This window comes from Nematolebias whitei, chromosome 17 (genome assembly GCF_014905685.2).
Source record: "Nematolebias whitei isolate Nwh7 chromosome 17, NemWhi1, whole genome shotgun sequence".
Lineage (NCBI taxonomy): Eukaryota > Metazoa > Chordata > Actinopteri > Cyprinodontiformes > Rivulidae > Nematolebias > Nematolebias whitei.
Window position 1 is genome coordinate 23,191,181 of NC_056514.1, and position 20,323 is coordinate 23,211,503.

The window sequence follows — 20,323 nt, forward strand, 5'->3', positions numbered from 1 at the left end:
AGAAATGATGAAGCTGTAGCATGTTTTGGTCTAATCATGGAATTTTGTAATATTTTGATTTTGAATGATCTATTAGTGCTGGTTTGGGAACCTCAGGGTCTCATCTCTGCTTTATGCAGATTATGTGGTTCTGCTGGCGTCTTCAGGTCTGGACCCTTAGCATGCACCAGGGGAGTTTGCAGCCGAGTGTGATGCGTCTGGAATGAGAGTCAGTTCCTCTAAGTTTGAAGCCATGGTCTCAACGGAGAAGGGTGGAATGTCCCCTCCTGATCTGGGGGAGTCTTTGCCTCAGGGTTCAAGTATCTGGGTGTCTTGTTCTCGAGTGATGAAGATGGAGCAATAGATGGACTGATGGATTGGGCCCTCATCCTCAGTAATGAGGGTGTTGCTTCAGCCTGTCGAGGTGAAGAAAGAGCTGAGTCAAGAGGCAAAGCTTTCGATTTCTAAGCCTCACCTGTGGTCATGAGGTTTGGATTATGACTGAAAGAACGAAATCCCAACTACAAGAGGCCGAAATGATCTGCCTTCACAGGGCGGCTGAGCAGTCTTTGAGATTGGGTGAGGAGCTCCTTCATCCAGGGGGAGCTCGGAGAAGAGTTGCTGCTCCTCTGAATTGGAAGGAGTCAGTTCAGGTGGTTCGGATATCTGATTAGGATGCCTCCTGGACACATCCCTTTAGAAGTTTTCCAGGAATGTCACATGGTAAGAGGCCACAGGGAAGACCCAGAACTCGCTGGAAGGATTGTGCATCTTCTCTGGGCTGGGAATGCCTCAGGGTCCCCAGGAGGAACTGGACATTGTTGCTGAGCAGAGGGATGTTGGGTTTCTTTTCTGTACCTGTTGCCTTGGCGACCTGACTATGGATAAATGGCAGAAGATGAAGATAGAGTTGAGTCCAAAAGTTTGAAACACACATCTTGTTCAATTAGTTAGCACTCTAAATAAATGCTGGGAATGACACTCAGCTACTACCACAACACATATGAGCTCAATATGTCTAAAAATGACCAAGTTATAGCCATGTTTGTTTTTGCTGAGATTACCTTGTTGTTTCAGACATCTTAAACCAAATTGACTCTAAAGGTTTCTTAAAAGTCTGTTCAGTGATTCATGAGATATTTTGCTACTGGTCCAGACAAACGAACACGCACACATACACACACAAATATGAGCTGAAACACTATCGATCTGCCTATGCCCTCCGCGGCTGGTGATACAATTTCCACATCCTAATCACTAAAACATTCCCTCAAACCAGGTAAATGAGCCAGGGCAGACATTTTGATCCTCTAAACACGAGGCCACTTGAAAGAAAACAAGAAAGTCATGCTTGATCAATTACACAGCTGGAACACACTCGTGGGAACATATCAAACTTGAAAATGACCCATTACAGCCTTCCGTTCATAAACAGATGTTGTTTTGTGGCAGAATCTAAAAAAATGTCTGCATATTGTTGTTTACAAATAAATAACAGTTCTCTAAATGTGTTGCTGCAGGGGACATTAGTGCAGCTGGGTTGTGTTGATTATTAGTTAGACACAGAGCAATACTCTGACTGTGTGTGTTCAGGAGTGGAGTGTATGCACAGTTTCCCAAGAGAGGTTTTAGTAGCTCTTCTACCCCTCTGGCTGAGCTGATTGAGTATTCTCTAGCTAAGATTGCCCTGAGAGAAAGACAGATTGAACATGAACGACGTGCGAGGCAGCCTTCTGCTCGTGCATGCACACACACTTAGAGAAGCTGCTGCTTAGTGGTGCAATTCAAACACACTTGCACACACGGGGGTCGGGATAGAGCGAGAGGGAGAGAGGTGGCGTGTGGATTCGCGGCTGCAAAAGTTGCCAAGTGGATGTCGAAGGAGAGCGGAGACAAATGCTGAAGACTCCTGTTAGACACAGCTGAGAGAAACCTCACCAGCCTGTGAGCTGAAGGCTCTGAAAATGCACAGACTGAGCACACGCACAAACACAGCATGTCCATTTTAATTATAGGGAGTAAGAGGTGTGTGTGTGTGTGTGTGTTGGGGGGGGGGGGGGGGGTAGTCATTCATTCAGACCAGACTTTAGCTAAAGCAGCTCTAAAGTAAGAACTGAACTAATCTCATCCACTTGTGTCATCTTTTACAAAAATCTGCCAGATAAACAAGGACCAGATGCTGCCTAATCATCTCATTTGTACAAAATCATGTCCCCAGAATTATCATAATTTTATGACTCCTAATAGTTATATTCAATCTGGGGGAAAGCACCTTAGCTATGGATGCAACATCTGCGAGAAACCAATTTTGTTTTCTGTGATGCATTTCCAGACAGTTTGGTTTGTTGTGATGATGATGGTGACAAGTCGTTACGTGAAGACTGAAGCGAATCTTCACTGAAAACTGCACGACAACGTGGCAGGAAGCAGTGAGCGAGCAGGAGGGAAAACAGGCTTTTCACCTGCCTTAACCTCTTCAAGTTAAGATAGTTTAGTTCTCTTGAAGTGAGGCTTTGTGGAAAGGTTATCAACAATGAACATCTTACCTGCGTAGGAAACATTTTTCCACCAACCTCAGTTTGAAGAAACAGTTTTAATTCTGATCGGCCTGACAAGCTAATGGCTATAACGCCAAGATCAACGGATTGGCGCTGCCTTAAAACAACCAATCTTTAAAAAAGTTCAGGCAAATCCTAATTTGCAAACATTTACATTAACGTCAATTTAGCATACCAATTATTCTGGCTCAAATATGATATTTTTCCTGGCAGTGCCTCAAGCTGCAGTGAAAGTGCTACAACTAGCTTCCACTGCCATTATTTGTGTACGCAAACAAACATGTAACTATGTACCGGTTATGTAAAACGGACAACAAAGCACAGGTTTCAAAAATACTAAAATAATCTATAATATTGGAAATTAGAGTTGTTTTAAGACGTCAGTAACCCACTGTGGTCTTTGTACCAATCAAACGTTGCTTTTCAATCTGCTCAAAAACAAGCACAACTAGAGAAATTACATTTCCTGCAAAAACACAGTGTGAATGCTTATTGCAGAAGAACTTGTTGAAAACAGTTGAAATTAGTTATAAAACCTGATGAAAAGTTGGTGAGATGAAAGAACAAGCCTCAAATATCAGAAGAACGCAGAAAGAACACATATTTGCTGAATTAGATTTAAGTAAGCAGAAATGAGCACAAAAATGTGGAAATCAGCTAAAAAAAGCAAAACAAACAAACAAACAAAAATAAAAATCTTAAAAGTAGCCAAAAAAGCAGAAAGACGTTTAACGTATGAGAAGGAAATGGAAAGAGTTGAAATGAGCTAAAAAATGTGGAATTAGCTGAAAAAGCTAAATTTGCATAAAAATAGATAAATAGTAGCTGAAATAGCATAAAAAGTCTAAATTTGCTGAAAAAAAGCCAAAAGGAGCATAACAAGCTGAAATTAGCCAAAATAAGACTGAATGTAGCAGAAATTACCAAGAAAATTTTGAAATTATCTGAAAACAGCTAAAATTAGCTGAAAAGGCAGAACTAGCTTAAATTAACATAAGAAAGCAGAAAGAACACGTTTGCCCAATTAGGCTGAAATAAGCAAAAATTAGCACAAAAAAGTGGAAATTGAATGAAGTTGAAATTAGCAACAACAACAACAACAAAAAACAGCTTAAAAGTAGCAACAACAAAAAAGAAGAAAAGCAGAAAGAAGCTAACACTACCAGAAGGAAGTGAAGAGAGCACATTTTTGCTCACTTAGGCTGAACAAAGTTTAAATGAGTGAAAAAAATGTGGAATTAGCTGAAAAAGCTAAAATTAGCATTGAATAGATAAATATTAGCTGAAAGAGCAGATAAAACAAAAATTTTCAGAAATAAGCTGAAAGGAGGATAACAAGCTGAAAATAGCAGAAAGAAGTTAGTAGAAGCACAAAAATGCTGTAGTTAGCAGAAAGAACATGAAGGGAGCACAAAACAGCTGAAAAAAATTCTGCTGAAAGTAGCTGAAAAAAAAGTGTAAATTTGCACAAGGAAGCTGAAAGAAGCTGAAGCAGAACAAAACGTGAAAGGAGCAGTAAAAGGTTGTAAAAACATCTAAAGATCTGAAGGATGGAAAATGAGCTCCATTCATTTTTTATGAGAAAAAAAAAGTGGTGGAAAAGACTAAATATTTCAAAAAGCTAAAGTTGCACCAATACCAAAAGTCATAGCAGGATTGTCCCGAAAGAGCTGAACGTGTTGATTTACGATTTGTTTGACAAGTTTCAAAACAATGCGCATGAAGCATTCACTATTACATCAAACTAAGGTTGTTCAAAGAGCTATCCACAACAGGTAAGATATTACTTGTTCATAACCATTTTCCATGGGCTCTAAACTATAACTTTAACAATTTTTAAATTACTGTTGTGGATAAACCACAAGCAGCAAACACACCCTGGGAAGTGGCAAAAATGATGAAACTCAGAAGAAAGGTGAAAGAAGATAAGACGAAAGGATAGAAGTCATCTTGACTTTTCCCTCTCAGTGGAGAGAGCTCACACATCACATGCTGTGTGGCAGAGGGCCGGATTCACATCAACATTTAAATATCGTCTAAATTACTCAGCAGATCTGCTCCGGTGGCGCTCATGTGCATGAATGAGAGCCTGTGTGCAGCTGAAGCCGTCTGTGTGAACCAGGGAGATAGGAGTAGTGAGACACTTTGGGGAAGTGGGTGTCAGCAGCTTTAATTACTCATAAACCTGTTGAAAGTGTTTGTATGTATGCAAATTGTATTGCATATGCAAAGAGGCACACGTATGTTTTTTTTAAATGCTTTCATATGTTTCTATCAGATAAATCTTTAAACGTCCATCTGTACAGGGGGTCAGTATCAGCCCATGCATTCCTAAATTAGCTCAGAAGACTGCCTGCTATTACCAGCGCTGGGCTAATCGAAGGCAATTTACATTGTGTCTGATGAGCAATTTTAAAACTGTCTCCCTGATGTTGATAGAAGGGAAGCCAAAAGAAAGGAAATGAGATGCGGGTTTAAAATAGAAGCATGCGATATTGCATGGCTTGAGATAAGAAAAAAGACGGATCAGAAACACTTTTCAGGAATCATAAAGAAAGGGTTGTTCTAAAGAAGGCGATGGTTGAACAGCCCCTCCATAAGTTGTATCTCTGCTGTGGCTCAGACTGGAAATACGACCTGCTGCAGATCGTGTGTCCTCCAGTTGCCTTCACACGCACAGAACATACGCAAAGATTCAAAACATGACAAATGTATATATGTAAAGGAAGAATGCAAAAGAAAGAGAAATGAGCATAAAGAAGTGCAAACATGCCAAAAGCTGCTCAGCGACAAATGAGTTAGTGTTTAATCTTGTAGGAGCCAGGAGCAAGAAGCAGCTGCTCAGAGAGGAGCAACATTTCACATGTTAACCTCTGCATACATGAGAGAATAATGGTAAACACAGACAGGTAGAGATGCATAAAATGAATGAATGGAGGCACACAATAAGAAACTAAGAAGCCAAATGTTGCCTCAAAACCAAGACATCTGTAGCCAGTGTGGCACTATATCAGTGCATGAGACTATCTACAACCCCTGAACAAGCTGGGACGTAATACAAAGCTCAGAAAGTACAAAAGGTAAGTGATTCAAAGAAAGAAACAATCTGGAGGAGTACCGTATTTTTCAGCTTATACTGTAAGTCATAGTTTTTGTTGCATGATTTGCATGCCCTACAACTTATACACCGAAATGACTTATTTATTTATTTTTCCCATATTTATAAACCGATTTTTGGCTGAGATATGATTGTTTTCATTCATTCTGACATTGAAAATATCGAACACTACAATTTTCAGCGGTGACACATAATAGATGCGACTTATACGGCGAAGCGACGTGTACGGCAGAAAATACGGTATTTTTTAAATAACTAGATTAATTGTTATTGTCGAGAGAGAGAGAGAGAGAGAGAGAGAGAGAGAGAGAGAGAGAGAGATTGTAAGAGCATTTTAATACAGCTGACTGTTTCAGAAGTAAAGACGGGCAGAGGTTCACTTCTGCAAAAAAATTAAATTCTACATCTAAAAATAGTGGAACAAATTCAGAATAATGTTCTTCAACCCCAAATTGAGAAGACTTGAAATATCCTACCAGCTTGTGTTCATTCCATCATTAAAAGATTTCAAGAATGTGGAGAAACCTCTGAGCTCCAAGGACATGACTGAAATGTTAAATGTCTGTGACCTTTGGGCCCTCGGGGGTCACTGCTTAAAAAACAGATTGGATTCTGTTCTGGATATCACTGTATGGACTGAGGAACACTCACACAAAGCTTTGTGTGCACAGAAATCTGCAAATGCAAGTTAAAGCTCTATCATGCAAAAAAAGAAACACCATCCAGAAACAATGGTGTCTTCTCTGACTGAGGCAAAGTGGAAAACTTTATTGTCAGAAATGAGTTATTTTTTTAAAGTGATGGAAGTGATAATCCTCTGCACTAATGAGGAGAGGGATCAACCAGTTTGATATTAGAGCACAGCTCAAAAGACAGCCTCTCTGACGGTATGGGGGTGCATTAGTGGCTATGGCATGGGCAAATTACACAGCAGGTCTTTTTCAGGGACGGCCATGAATATTTCAGCAAGACATTATTCAACTGCACTCTGCTTCCTTCACAACAGCTTCATAGTGGAAAGGTCCGAGAGCTGAACTGGTCCGCCTGCAGTCCAGACCTCTCACAGACAGAAAACAGTTAGCACATCAAGAAACAAAAACCCAGCTAAGAAGGGCCAGGACTGTGGAACAACAAGAATCCTCCATCAGATAAGGATGGGACAATGTTCACTCCAAAACCTCCAGCAGCTGCTCTCTTCACTTCCCAGATGTTTACAGACTGATGTTGAAAGAAGAAGCCCACCACTTTTGAAATGCGCTGCTTCCATTAAATTCAAAATTAGCTTATTTTCTTCTGAAAGCCAAATTTCTTTATTAAACATGTTTGTTCCACTGTGAACACAACTTTTTCAGAACTGGGTTTGTAAATTTTCTTCACAACTTTAACATGTTTTATCATTTAGGATAAAAAAAAACTACTTTTTTTGCTTGAAAAGAGTTTCTACTCTCACTGTGGGTGTTGTCTGGTGCTCACCGCCCACCACGTGAGCGGTTAAGTGTCTGGATTTACGAGCACTAACTGAAAAGATTTATCCTGCTTTTGCAGGGTCTAAATGATCCAGTCGATGTTTTGCCACTGCAGCTCTTGCTGCCTGAATCAATCCGGTAACCTTTCTGAAGTCAAACAAAACGCTCTGATGTGTGAAATACCGTGCAGATTCCCTGTCATATAGTAATTAGGTCTGGTATCCACTCACCAGCTCGATGAGCTCCTGGTAGCACACCTGTCCCTCTTCATTGCTCTGGACAAGAGCTAACAACATGTCCAACTTGGACGGGTCCAGCTGCAGCTCATGGTGCTCCACCAGACTGGTGAAGTTCTCCACTGGGATGAAACCGGTGTTCTCTGGGTCCAACTGGACAAAAAGAAATGAAAAACTCTGAGTAAATAGGGAATGATTCATTCAACCTTTATTTATACAAGTTAGTCTCATTGGACTCATTTACAAGAGAGACTTGTTTTAAACAAAGAACACAGATGAGGTACAGACAATAGACAATCATATAAAAAGCATATAAAATGAAAAGTAAATAGGAGAAATTATATAAAACCAAACCAAAAAACAGCTGCATTATAAAGCAATATACAAAACTAAAAACAGGAACATGTCTGTGTTAGTCTTTGCCATGAACTTAGCAGTTGTTTGAAGTCCCTTAGAGAGGTCAAGGTCAAGAACTTCAGATCTTTTTGCAAGATATGTCAGGTTACAGGAGTGGAGTAGGAGAAGGCCCTTTTGCCCAGTTCAGTCTGCATTGAGGGAACACTGCAGGTAATAATGTCCTGAGAGCGCACGCTGTAGCTGCACTCACGCAGAGACATGTAGGAGGAGATGTATGAAGGCAGCAGACCAAGAAGGGATTTAAATATGAAAATGTACCAGTGAGAGAGTCTGCATGAAGTTAATGATGACCAGTTAACCAGTGAATACAGGGTGCAGTGGTGGGTACGGTAGTTACAGCCAGTTATGAATCTTACTGCACCATGATAGACAACATCCAACATCTGCAGGGAGCTTGTAGGAGCGTTCATGTAAATAATGTCACCGTAATCAATGGAGGGAAGGAAAGTCACAGTTACAAGGTGTTTCTTACCATTCAGAGTTAAACAGGATCTATTTCTGAAAAAGAAACCCATTTTTACTTTCAGTTTCTTTACCAAGTTTTTGACATGGGGCTTAAAAGAGAGACGTGCATCGACCAAGATACCCAAGTATTTGTAAGAATCGACACTCAATAGGAGCACCATTTGAAAATAAAATAGAAAGAAGGGCTGCTGGTACCGACTTCCTGTTTGAAAACAACATCCGTTTGGTTTTGTCAACATTTAGCACGAGTTTGAAACGGAACAAATATGACTGCATGATGTCAAAAGCAAACTTTAAAAGCTGGAAAACCTTAGCAACTGTTCTAGCTCGACAATAAACAACTGTGTCGGCAGCATAGAAATGTAAGGATGCATCAGGGACCCACGTTACTTATGTAGATTGTGAAGAGAGTGGGTCCTAAGACTGAACCTTGTGGTACACCATTGTTAACAGTTAGATAGCTGGAAGAAGTACCATTATGTTGAACAGATTACCTCCGGTCTGAGAGTTAATTAGAGAACCAACCAACAGTGTGATCTAAGAAACCAATTTCTGAGAGCTTATGACATAAGATGTCATGATCCACAGTGTTAAAAGCTTTAGACAGGTCTAAATAAAGTGCAGCACAATAATCCTTAGCATCCAGTGCTAACGGATGATAAATGATAAATACAGCACATTTGTGTTCTTTTTTTAAGAGGCAATATCAAGTAAATTAGTAAAAACAAGGCATTGTATTCCTTGAAAGAACATTTATCATCCACCACCTTTCATGGCCGAATTATAAACTGAGAACATCTTACATTTGGAAATGACCAAGTTGTAAGAATTTTAGCCTAACGTTAAAAGTAAGGTTACAGATGATCTCACAATATCACAAGAGATATTGTGAATGACTCTCATCTACTACCACATCAAAATTTAGCTCACTTTCTATCAAACTGACTGAGCTGCAGCCATTTTTGTGTTGGCTAAGGTTGATTTCCAGTGACAGACATCTTAAATTGGTTCAAGGTTCTTTATTGCCATTTGCATCACATGTAGCACATGAGGTGGAATGAAACTGTATACTCAAGGTCCCAGAAGAGAAATTAGCTTGACTCCAAAAGTTAATCAGTTCCAAATGTACACACAGTAAGTATTTTCGGAGAGTTTCATTAAACATTGTCTCGTGGTTCTTGAGATATTTTACTAACAGACAACAAGGGTTAATGCTAGCAATTAATGCCCAAGTAATGATCTTGCACAAGGTGTGTCGTTTGATGACTCTCGGCTATGCTCACGCCAAATTCAAACACAACTTGTGTAAAAATTATGGCGTTATTTCCATTTTTGTGTTTGCTAAAGATGATTAGCTGTGGCGGACATCTTCAACTGAACTGACACCACAAGTAAACCAGTTGTGAGCATATGTCCAATGGTAACGTTCCAAGAATTTCACTCAAATCCATCCAGTTGTTCTTGAGATATTTTGCTAACACAGACAAAGAAAAGCAAAGGCAAAAATATTTTCGCCCACCTTCCAGAGATGGGCGATGAAGACATTCAAGATGCTTAAACAAGCAGAATAAATAAAGCCGAATGAGAAGAGCTCAGACCTTTATAGAAGTATTAATTAAGCTGTTACTACTTCATGATAGATGGGAGAGAATTAAAAGATAAGTCAGTCAGGCAGGGAGGACGTCGTTCATATTGGAAGCATTTACAAAGACAAGGTGGGGGGGGGGGATCCATTTGCATTAAATGAGGCAGATTCTGGGTCTTTGTTTCCACTGTGATGCATCACTCTGCTCTGTGAGTCTGTCCTTGGTGACAGTCGCAGCTCAGCTTCTATAATCAGCACCGAGGCTCACAAGCACGTGGCTGATTACCGCTGATGCCTGTGCAACTCCTCGTCATTGGTTTGAGAAGCAGAGTGTCAGAAAAACGACTTAGTCGTCGTCTAAAATGGCATGTTTTTTTTAAAGGCGTCTAATGTACAGGGAATGTATCGAAGCTTGGCCCATGATGCAATGCTTTATTTGAGGTGGCAGCTTATTCCACTTATTACTCCATTTTCTTCCCTCCTTTCTCCTCCTAAACGCAATTCAATAGCTCTTCAATGGAGCGTTAATTTCTCCTGCCAGCTTCCCTCTGTACATCTCACTGTGTTTGCTAAAATGTGCCGGAGGACAAAGTGAAGCGGTAGAAAAGAGACCGTACGGGAAGAGTCGAGGCTGCTTCTCATTTTAGCTGCTCCTGAAAGCGAACGCAGCCTCGTTAGTGTTTTTGGAAAAGTAAACCGACGGCGTCTTGTTGCTCCAGGGAGAAGCGAGCGTTCAGATGTGTCAGAGCGTCGTCAGTCATGGAGGATCATTGTCCACCTCGATGTCCACGAGAAGAAACATATAGACAGCGATGTTACACCAGCAGCTTCATGGGGCCGCCTCAGAGCCTTGAAGGAAGAGTTCATGTTAAACCCTGACTTTGTTTGTGTGACTCATTCTGGATGTGTTAATTGTTCATGAGCATTGATGAGGAAGTATCTGAGAGTCATCCTCAACACATACTTTGAGCATTAACACGCGTCGCAGGATGTTGCACGAGATTGAGCATGAAAAGCTCTGGCATGAAAGCAGGCAAGAGAGATGGATAATTTAATCCAGTTACTCTGCTTTTTCACATTCCAGTTCTCCAGTTCCATCTTCAGAGAAATGTTTGTGTTCCTCACGGGATGAGCCAGTGTTGTGTTAACTTAGCAAAGAGATGATTGGATAATTAGACTCCTTGTTCTGTTACAAAGAAACTAATTGTTCCAATTTATTTAATCAAATCCATTTAAAAACTAAAAATATCCCAGATTGACAGATAATACTGTATTTTTACACCAACACAGATTCCCAAACAGCTCTTAACTCAAAAAGTTGTCCATGATTAGCTGAAAAATGATCCTGGTGTCAGGTCTTAGCTAAATCGATCCACCTGTTTTCAAAGACGTGACTTTCAGATTTTGTGCATCTGTTGTAAAACTTTATTTTTGTCTTCAGCTTTTCTCATTTTGAAACTCACACTGCACAACATCCTGTCATGGTCAGGCACAAAAACTACAGACAGAAAATGAAAGGAAAAGGGAGACAAAATGCACATAAACTTGTAAATAAAATCTTCAGAAAGATCATATTAAATGTTACAAAAGTCTGGCTCACTGGATGCAAAATACAAAGAAATACGGAGGTTTAAACCTCCTGTAAAGTTCTGCACTTTCCCCAAAACTTTTCAATTTAAGGACAATTTTCACACATCAGACAAACTCTGATGGGTTGCACTTGGTTGCAATCTTAAAACAGCCTGGGATACTCATAAAGCTGAGTATCTGATGAAAATGAACCAAGACAGGAATGGAGAAAAGCCCATGTCTATTTTTAGATAATCTCCTTTACTCTGTGCTCCATGGATATTTGTTAAAACACGGTCGTTGTTTGTCCCCTGAGAAGAACTGAGCAACATGGTGCTCGCGTCCTCGTCGTTTGATTTGTGTAATGTACACCAGAGTGACACGGGGGCAACATGGCTGGAGAGAAAGCACAATAGTAAAAAAAAAAAAATTAATAGTGTTCCTTAAAGGAATGTATAGCACCCTTCAATTTTCACGCCAGATTATGAGACTCAGTCTCATTTTTAGCTGAGATGGTGTAGAGGCAGGGCAGCCAACTCAGGACCCGAAGGTCCTGGGTTTGATTCCCAGTCATTGCACATCTCGTGGTGTCTCTGAGCAGGACATCTCATCCCCAGTTGCTCCCCGGGTGCTTTCAATAGCTGCCCACTGCACCACCTGGTAGTGGACGAGTTAAATGCAGAGAGCCAATTTCGCCATTGTATGGGAACATACAATGATGACAATACATACATATTATTATTATTATTATTATTATTATTATAATGTTGCTTGAAGGAATGCATATCACCCTTCAGTTATCATGCCAGATTATGAAACTCAATCTCATCTTGAATAGGGCTCCTTGAAGAAATGCATATCACCCTTCAGTTCTCACGCCAGATTATGAGACTCAATCTCATCATTTACCGAGATGTCAGCATGTGTTGCCAACACTTCAAATGTTAGCCCAATATCTGCAAAACTGCCCAAGTTGTGTTAGACTTACTGAGTAGCGGAGGCAGCCATCTTTATTTGAATTGACTCCAGACGTTAATCTGTTGTAAAGCGACATCCAATGAAGTGTTCAAAAAAATTTATCACGTGGTTGCTGAGATATTTTGCTAACAGGCACAGGGTTGACTACAGTAGATAAAGGTTTTAAGCAAAGACCTTGCACAATGTGTAGTTGTGTTGTGAATAATATTCAGCTACTAACACAAAAAATTAACACAATATCTGTAATTTTGACTGAGTTATATCTGTTTTATGTTTTCACAGGTCAGTTGGCTGTGGCGGCCATCTTGAATTGGGTTAGTTCCAGTTGTTGAGGTACATCCAGCATTTCAAACAAAGATTTTACGCAATCTGTTAAATGTGTTGGAGATAACTCTTGGCCAAATTTGAGGTCAATCTCTGTTAAATTGACTAAGTTAAACTCATTTTTCTCTGTGTGTGTTTTTTTAGATTAGTCAGCTACAGCAGCCATCTTATATGGGATTGACTCCAAACTTTAATTAGTTATAGATGTACATCTAAAGAAGGGAGGAGCGGGATGTGGGTGGTTGATAAAGGAACTGAAAAACGATGACATTAAAGGAGGAGGAGGAGAGAAGAACAGTCAGAGTGTGAGGAAGGAGATGAAACTTTAACAGACTTAAAACAGCACAGATCTCTGCCTCAGCCCAGCGGTCTGGCAGTGACTCCTGCTCTGCTCTTCCTTATAAGCGGTCGGTGACACACTCCAGCGCTCTGCACCCACTCGCCTCAGAGGAGAGATAGATCAGATTGTAATGTGCTCCTGGTTCAGGCCGGCCTGACAGAGTGGGGGAACAGAGAGCCACGCTGGGGACGTCTGATTACTGTCAGCCTCCATATGTCAGCACATCACTACACTACACGTACAGACACAGAAACTGGACGCACACACATGCACACACACACACACACACGCACGCACACACGCACGCACGCACGCACGCACACACGCACACACACACACACACACACTTTAGTGTTGATGCTGAGCTGTCACACTGCTCAGATAATATTGCCTTCATGGTCTGACCTTATTCTGGAAGAACGTCACATGGGGGACTTTGTCTACCGGAGAAACAAGGAGGTGAAACATTGCTTCTTGTAGCCAATTAGGATTTTCAATTACCGAGATGAAAAACATAGAGATGAACAAAGCTTAGCAGGAGAAGCCATGTTTTATTCTTTTTTTTTTTTTGGACACTGATGCAAACGAACAAGGTAGGATAAAAACAAATAAGTATTCAAAGGGATAAAAGCAGTGAAAGAGAAGCATTTATTGAGGCAATCCAACACTCGGTGACGACGACACTTTGACAAGCCTCCTGCGTTGCCATGGTTACCTGTCGCCTGTGCGCTACCCTCCCTCTTCTTACATTTCCCCCATTTTTCCCCACTGACATATTGGTATTCCAGAGGCAAAGGAAAAGACAAGAAAGGGTTCCAAGCAGCTGTGAAAGACAGACTCATGGAACGAGTCCAACCAGAACCGAGCTGCGCCGAGACTAAGACCGGGGTTTTTGATGGACGGTCCTGATGTGCAGGACAGGGATGGAGATGTACGGACAATGATGTGTACAGGATGAAGAAGGAAGCAACGAGATTTAGAAACTCATCGTGATCAAAAACAAGACCAGCCTTAAAGGAATGCACATCGCTCACCTTTCCTTACAGTTTCAAACTAAGATGATCTTTATGTTGAGAAAGACCCAAAATAAAAACATTTTGGACAAACCTTAGAAGTGACAGCATGCAGGATCTCATGAGATTAGTTCAATATCTGTAAAACTGACTGTTATAGCCAGTGTTATTTTGGCAAAGGATAATTAGCCAAATGCTAATAAATTGTAGACGTACATCTAATGATGACTTTCAAAGACTTCCATTGAAATCTATCCAATGCTTTATGTGATATTTTGCTAACAGACAGACAAACAAACACATCCATACACAGAACCAGACACAATCATTATCACTGCTTCTCCATCAGCAGTGGGCGATCATAATATTGGAAGTTAGACATGTGCAGTACAAATGAAATTCATTTGTTTTGGATTTATTTGGACATGCCATCTGGCATCCATCAAGGGGTGCTCAAGCACCTTTCGCACCCCAGCTTCCTTTGGTCTTGCCTTTGACTGAACCCAGGTCATATCAGTCTGTTTCAAAGCAGCTCGTGAATGATTCCTGAAGCCAAGGAACAAAATATAGTCATCAAAATATACAAACACAGAGAAGCAAACACTAAAATACTGTAAGATCACATATTTTGTTCATGGTGCGAGGGCTCCGACGGCAAAACTGGGATCTTTTCAGGTAAAGATCTTATCTGGAGAACTGATTGCGAGATCCCGCTTGAAAATATTTTCAAGGTTTGAGCCAAACGGACCATCATTTCCCAAGACGATCTTAGTCTAAAACTTGGGGATAAAAGATGGCGGGTGATATGCATTCCTGTAAAGCACGAAAGGCTTTCCATGCTCTATTTTAAGTAAACGATGAGAAAGACCAATACTTACAAATAGACAGTGCATTAGGCTCAGCTCAGACTGAAAATGTGCTTTTTGTTTGCCTATAAATGTTTAATATAACACAAATCTGATACGATTCTACTCATAGAATAAACTGTATTTACAACGTGGAGCCAGTTTCACAGACAACACTAACACTGTGAACAGGAACAGTAAGATGGAACAAATCATGTCTGCAGTGGCATTTACAGAAAAAGAATAAACATGAATCAAGTAAAAACCCTGTGCATCGTCTCTGTTGCCCTCGGGCCACACCAAAAACAACACCACTAATTACCACACTGTGTGTTCTGTTGCAGATTCAGACCACCGATGTGATAAAAAGCCAAATCCCTCCTCCGCTTCAAACCAACACAACTCGAGACACATCTAAGGAATTTTCCTTGATTTAAACTCGTATACCTACACTAAACACCATATAAACAATCATATAGCAGGAGGATAAAAGAAAGGAGCTTTATTCGCTCTACTTAACATGAATATGTCAGAAAAGCACTCAGCCACCTCGAGACGTGATATAAATAAGTCTGATAAGAACGAAGAGATATTCCCCAACTAATAATAGCAGATTTGAGTGGCTGTGACCATCGAGGTGCCTTATCTACGGTGTGGCAGACGAGGCTGCACACACTAGAAACACCCTGAGCTCAGCACGGCGACACTGCAGAGGAACACTATAAAGTCTGTCATGCTGCTACTGCATTTCATCTTTCTCTCCCTTTTTCAGCATTTCCTTCTGGTTTACTCCGACAGACTCAGACCATCCTTTCTTTACACCAGCCGTGCTGATGCATGGAGGAAACGTTCAGTCCCGACCCCTAAAAAGGCTTAGTACGCCATAAAGCATTAGAAATAAATGTTTTCAATGTGCCTTTGCAGAAACACCTCGATCATGTCTGCTTGTTTACTTCATCCACTCAAAGATAAATCTTTGATTTAAAAAGCCTTGCAGAACCTGCAGGGATTTTACTGAAACCATTAAAGTGTTCTCTAAAATCTTTTATTTCTCCGTTTTTAAAGACAAGACGGCAACAGCAGCTGTTTACGCGCCTTTAAAATGCTGATGTGGCACGTGCACACTGTAGATTGACTTCCTGCTGAAGACTTTTGCACCTTTTATTTGACAAGTCGGCCATGCTGTGAAAGGATTTAAATAGCTTCAGGAAGACAGTGGCCTTGGAGTCCTTTAGAAAAGATGCCTATCCCACCAAAAAGCATCTCAAACTGAAAGAAACGTATAAAAAGCTGCTGCCAGTGGCTCAATGGGGTCACCGTGGTAACCACCTGTGTCTGTCACTCCCTGACTGCAGACTGAAAATTAGACCCCAAATAAACAGTTGTGTGAAAACAAGTTCAATCTTACAAATTATTAGAAGACTGTGAGGATGTAAGGTTTCTACAGTGTTTTATTTAAAAGAAATGTCAAAGACCCCTCGCTTCTAGTTTTGAAGAGAACATTTTGAGCTCAAATATAACTGAAGTCTGTGGAGGCTTTGGTGCGAGCTCCATTCTGTGGGGATTTGGGAGAAACCCGTAAGCACGACGGCAGTGAGAGACACGTCGGGCGAAAGAAGACAAAAATCCTCACATTTTGATGTATAATTCTGAAATGTTGTAGGAGCAAGAAGAGATTGTCTACAAAGGTTTTGAAATCTTTTTTCTAAACGGATTAAATCAGAACAATTCAACTTTGCTTGTGTAAAAATTGTAAAAGATATTAGAGCACCAGGTCAGACATCTAAAGTTAAACTTTCTGTGACCTGTTTAAAATTTGAACGATGTGAAGAATATCTGAGCTGCAGCGCTCCAAAGAAGCATGGGTTATTCATATCTGAGAGCACTTCGCTCTCAGACTGCAGGTTTACTCGCGGTTCCTAGTGTTTCCAAAAACAGAATGGGGAGGAAGATCTTTCAGTTCTCAGGCTCCTCTCTTGTGGAACCAACTTCCAGTTTCTGTCCATGAGGCTGACACATTGTCCAGTTTTAAAACTAGGCTTAAGACTTTCCTTTTTGATAAATCCTATAGTTAGGGTTGGCCTGGGTTTCCTGAGCTGTCCCTTAGTTATGCTGCTATAGGCTTAGGAGGACAAACTGACCACATTTTTTCACTCTGCTACTGTCTTTACTTACTCTGCTCAATTGTTTTGTATTTGTAATTATTTTTTCTATCCTTAACATGTGTTTCTGTCTTTCAGGTACACCTGGACCTACATCTGGACCTACATCTGGACCTATATCTAGACCGACCATTCTGTGTTCGTTTGTCTCTCCTTCCTGTCCTCTCAAACCAGCCAGTCAAAGCAGATGGCCGCTTGTCCTGAGCCTGGTTCTGCTGGAGGTTTCTTCCTGTTAAAATTGAGTTTTTCCTTTCCACTGTTGCCACTGTGCTTGCTCAGGATGGGAGATTGCAACGAAGTGAAGATTTCCTTAGATAGAGAACTTTACTAATTGGCTTTTCTATGTATCTAAATGTTACTGTAAAGTGCCCTGAGACAACTTTGTTGTGATTTGGCGTTATATAAATAAACTGAATAGAATTGAATGTTTTTCCCCAAATCCCACTGATCGCCATTGTTTTAGTCATGCAGCTTTTGTTCAAACTTTGCCTCTGTTGTAAAATGGACCATAACCAAATGTTAAAGCACAATATTCCAAACTAGGGTGCACATTGTGCTTTAAAACTTGCATGTTACAATTCAAAGCTGTGCAGCGACATATACTGTAGCATAAAACCTTTTAATGGATGCATTTTTACTTTGTACACTTAACCTTCAATTGAAGCAAAGACAAGGCTTAAAAAACATAATATCAGATTATCTCAAATGAAGCAGTGACTATATTCTCTCCTCATAAAAACACTTGATTAAATCACTTGACCTCCAAGTGCTTCAGCACCGATGGGGCTGTGGTTGTTGTGTAACAATAGGACAGATCTGCAGGTCAGAGCTGCAGTGAAACAACACGAAGGCCAGCGTTTCAGCACACATCAGATTTGTTAACACTAACAAGCTCGGACTTTCAGAGTCCAAAATCTTTTGGCGCGATTAGTTGCGCTTGGTGTAGTTAGAAACCTTTTCCAAATCAAAGGCCAACCGCACCGAGTCCAAACTCTAGAAAAAAACCTGCTGTCAGCCGGAGTGATTGATCTGGTCCAGACCTGAGTCTAATACGACTGTGGCCTGATCAACTGTGTCTTCACAAATCGTCCGTGTGAATTTACTGACATCAGCAAAATAAAAGCCCGAGATCAATAACACAAGTAGCTGTTTACAACGTGGAAACATCGGCTCCATCTCCAGCCGAACATGAAAACTGATATGGACACAGACGAGTCAGTCTCTCTGGTCCCATATTTGGTGCATATATAATGATGAGGGCATAAAGGAGGAAACGTGTCTCATTCGAAAGATAAAAAAAGAAAAGCAGCTGTGCTCAAGATCACCAGCACATACACCCGCAGTCCCTCGAGTGGGTTCAGTGTGTTGCTGATGGGACCCTGCAGCCAGACGATCGATGTCTCCCTCCTGGACAAAATGATTGCCTAATCAATCTGCCAATCAGCTCCAAACCCCAACAGGCCCGTTCATCATCAAAAGCAGGAGTTTAACACGACGCATCAGTTCTTAGATCGGCAGTTTGAACATGCACGTGCAAAAAAAAAATACAGACTTCTGTTTTCCAGAAGCTCTACCCCAGATGTAAACAGGCTCTTTGGATCTTCCACTCATCCCATTTTGGTTTGTTAAATCTGGACACGGCAGACCAGAAGCTAAATTTGACTGGAGAGTACAAACGTCAGTTTTGACTGGAGCGTTTGACAAAACCAGATGTCAAGGCGAACATTTTTCACTGGCCTCAATGTGGTTTGTGCAAACCTCCTCAACAACATGGATGGGAAAAGGCAGAAAGTTTAAAGTCATGTAGCAGCATTTTGTTTAAAAGGAAAACAAGAGAAATATCATTCTCTGCTAAAATGCCGAGTGCTGAAGGACTATTCTGAAATTTGCTGAGGAAACTGAAATGTGCAGATAAAGCTAAAAGCAGAACACCAACGAAAAGATAAAAAGAAATGGATACTAGCTAAAAGATAGCAAAGGGTTAGCTAAAAGCTAAATGTATCAAAATTTATGCAAGAAGCTACAAGGTCTAGCTAAAAATTAAAAGTTGCATCGGAAGGCAGACAAAACATTTTAAAGGGAACAATGCTTTTGAAGGATTCAAAGAGCTCTGGATGTATTTCTGGAGAATTTAATTTGACATAAAGTTAAACAATTTGAATCATACATTATTTACAATAAATAAAAGTCATCGCAAACATCTGAATGAGCTGAACAACATAAAGTAAGCAGAAATAGTTAGACTAAAAAAACAAATAGGAAAATGAAAAACAGGAAAACAACAGTGTGCGTCAAAATGATCAGTGCTTAAAAAGTCTGATAGCTTTAACCTTAAATTAGTAATAATAAAAAATCTAATCTTGCAACCTTTGGTTTCTGTGACAATAAAATGAAAACAGCAGCCTGAAGGTTTCAAATGTTGATGCAGCACAAATAAAGAGCATTCATTTCATTCTTCAGTGAAAAAACACTGCAGTCGATTCATCTTTTCATCCACACATTCAATTAGTCTCTCCATTCACACGGACAGTATCAATTAAAAACAATCTTGACACGATGCACGCCCCCCTGCTGGTCTGACCTGGTCTTCTGAGGGCTCCACATCCATTATGTTGTCCCATTCCTCTTCACCCCCCTAACATCAGCCTTCACCGTAAGCCTGCACATCTCAGTCCCTATAGACGGCGAGGTGGCCGGGAGCCTGTAACCATAGAAACCTCCTGCCGCTCGCTGATTGCTTACCTGCTCTTGTATGAGCTGAAACAGGGAGCTTCTATCCATATACTGGCCAGGGAGGTGAGAGGAGCCGCTGAGGACAAGGGCATATGGGAGGAGCGAGCGAGGAGAGGTGGCTGTGTCGGAAGGGTGAAGGTGAACCGAGGAGGTTCGGTTTGGCAGCAGCTGGTGCCCAAATCAGAGCATCAGGCCGCCTCAGCGCTGCTGCATCTCCCCTGTGGTGCGGATGCAGAAAATCCTGATGATGCTCGTTTTTTGAAATTTTTTATATATTTTCTTTTCCCTTCCTTGCTGGGGGAGCAGTTTGGCCAGGCTGGACTGAGACTCTGCTCTGTATGAGAACGGTGTGGCGTGATGGTGAAGCCAGCTTCAGCAGACGACAAGCAAGCAAAGCAAGGCAGATCCAGCAGCTCTCATTCACTCTCCTCCTCCTCCACCTCCTCTAGCCCATCACTCTGGCTGCTACTCTCTCTTCCTCTCTTCACTCTCTTTCTCTCTCTCTTTCTCTCTCTCTTTCTCTCTCTCTCTACAA

General features: G+C 40.9%; 1 protein-coding gene across 1 annotated transcript in view; it reads right to left on the reverse strand.

Annotated features, from left to right (window-relative positions):
- The window catches only part of rhbdl1 (rhomboid, veinlet-like 1 (Drosophila)), a 71,821-nt gene extending 51,949 nt beyond the window's left edge, over window positions 1-19,872 (reverse strand). Inside the window, exons 1-2 of the mRNA XM_037690820.1 lie at window positions 19,798-19,872; window positions 7,352-7,510 (exon numbers count right to left, since the gene is read on the reverse strand). Of these exons, the coding sequence (XP_037546748.1) occupies window positions 7,352-7,510; window positions 19,798-19,836 (198 nt within the window). The 5' untranslated portion in view covers window positions 19,837-19,872. The remainder of the gene's footprint in view (window positions 1-7,351; window positions 7,511-19,797) is intronic.
- Between the last annotated feature and the right edge of the window lie 451 nt (window positions 19,873-20,323).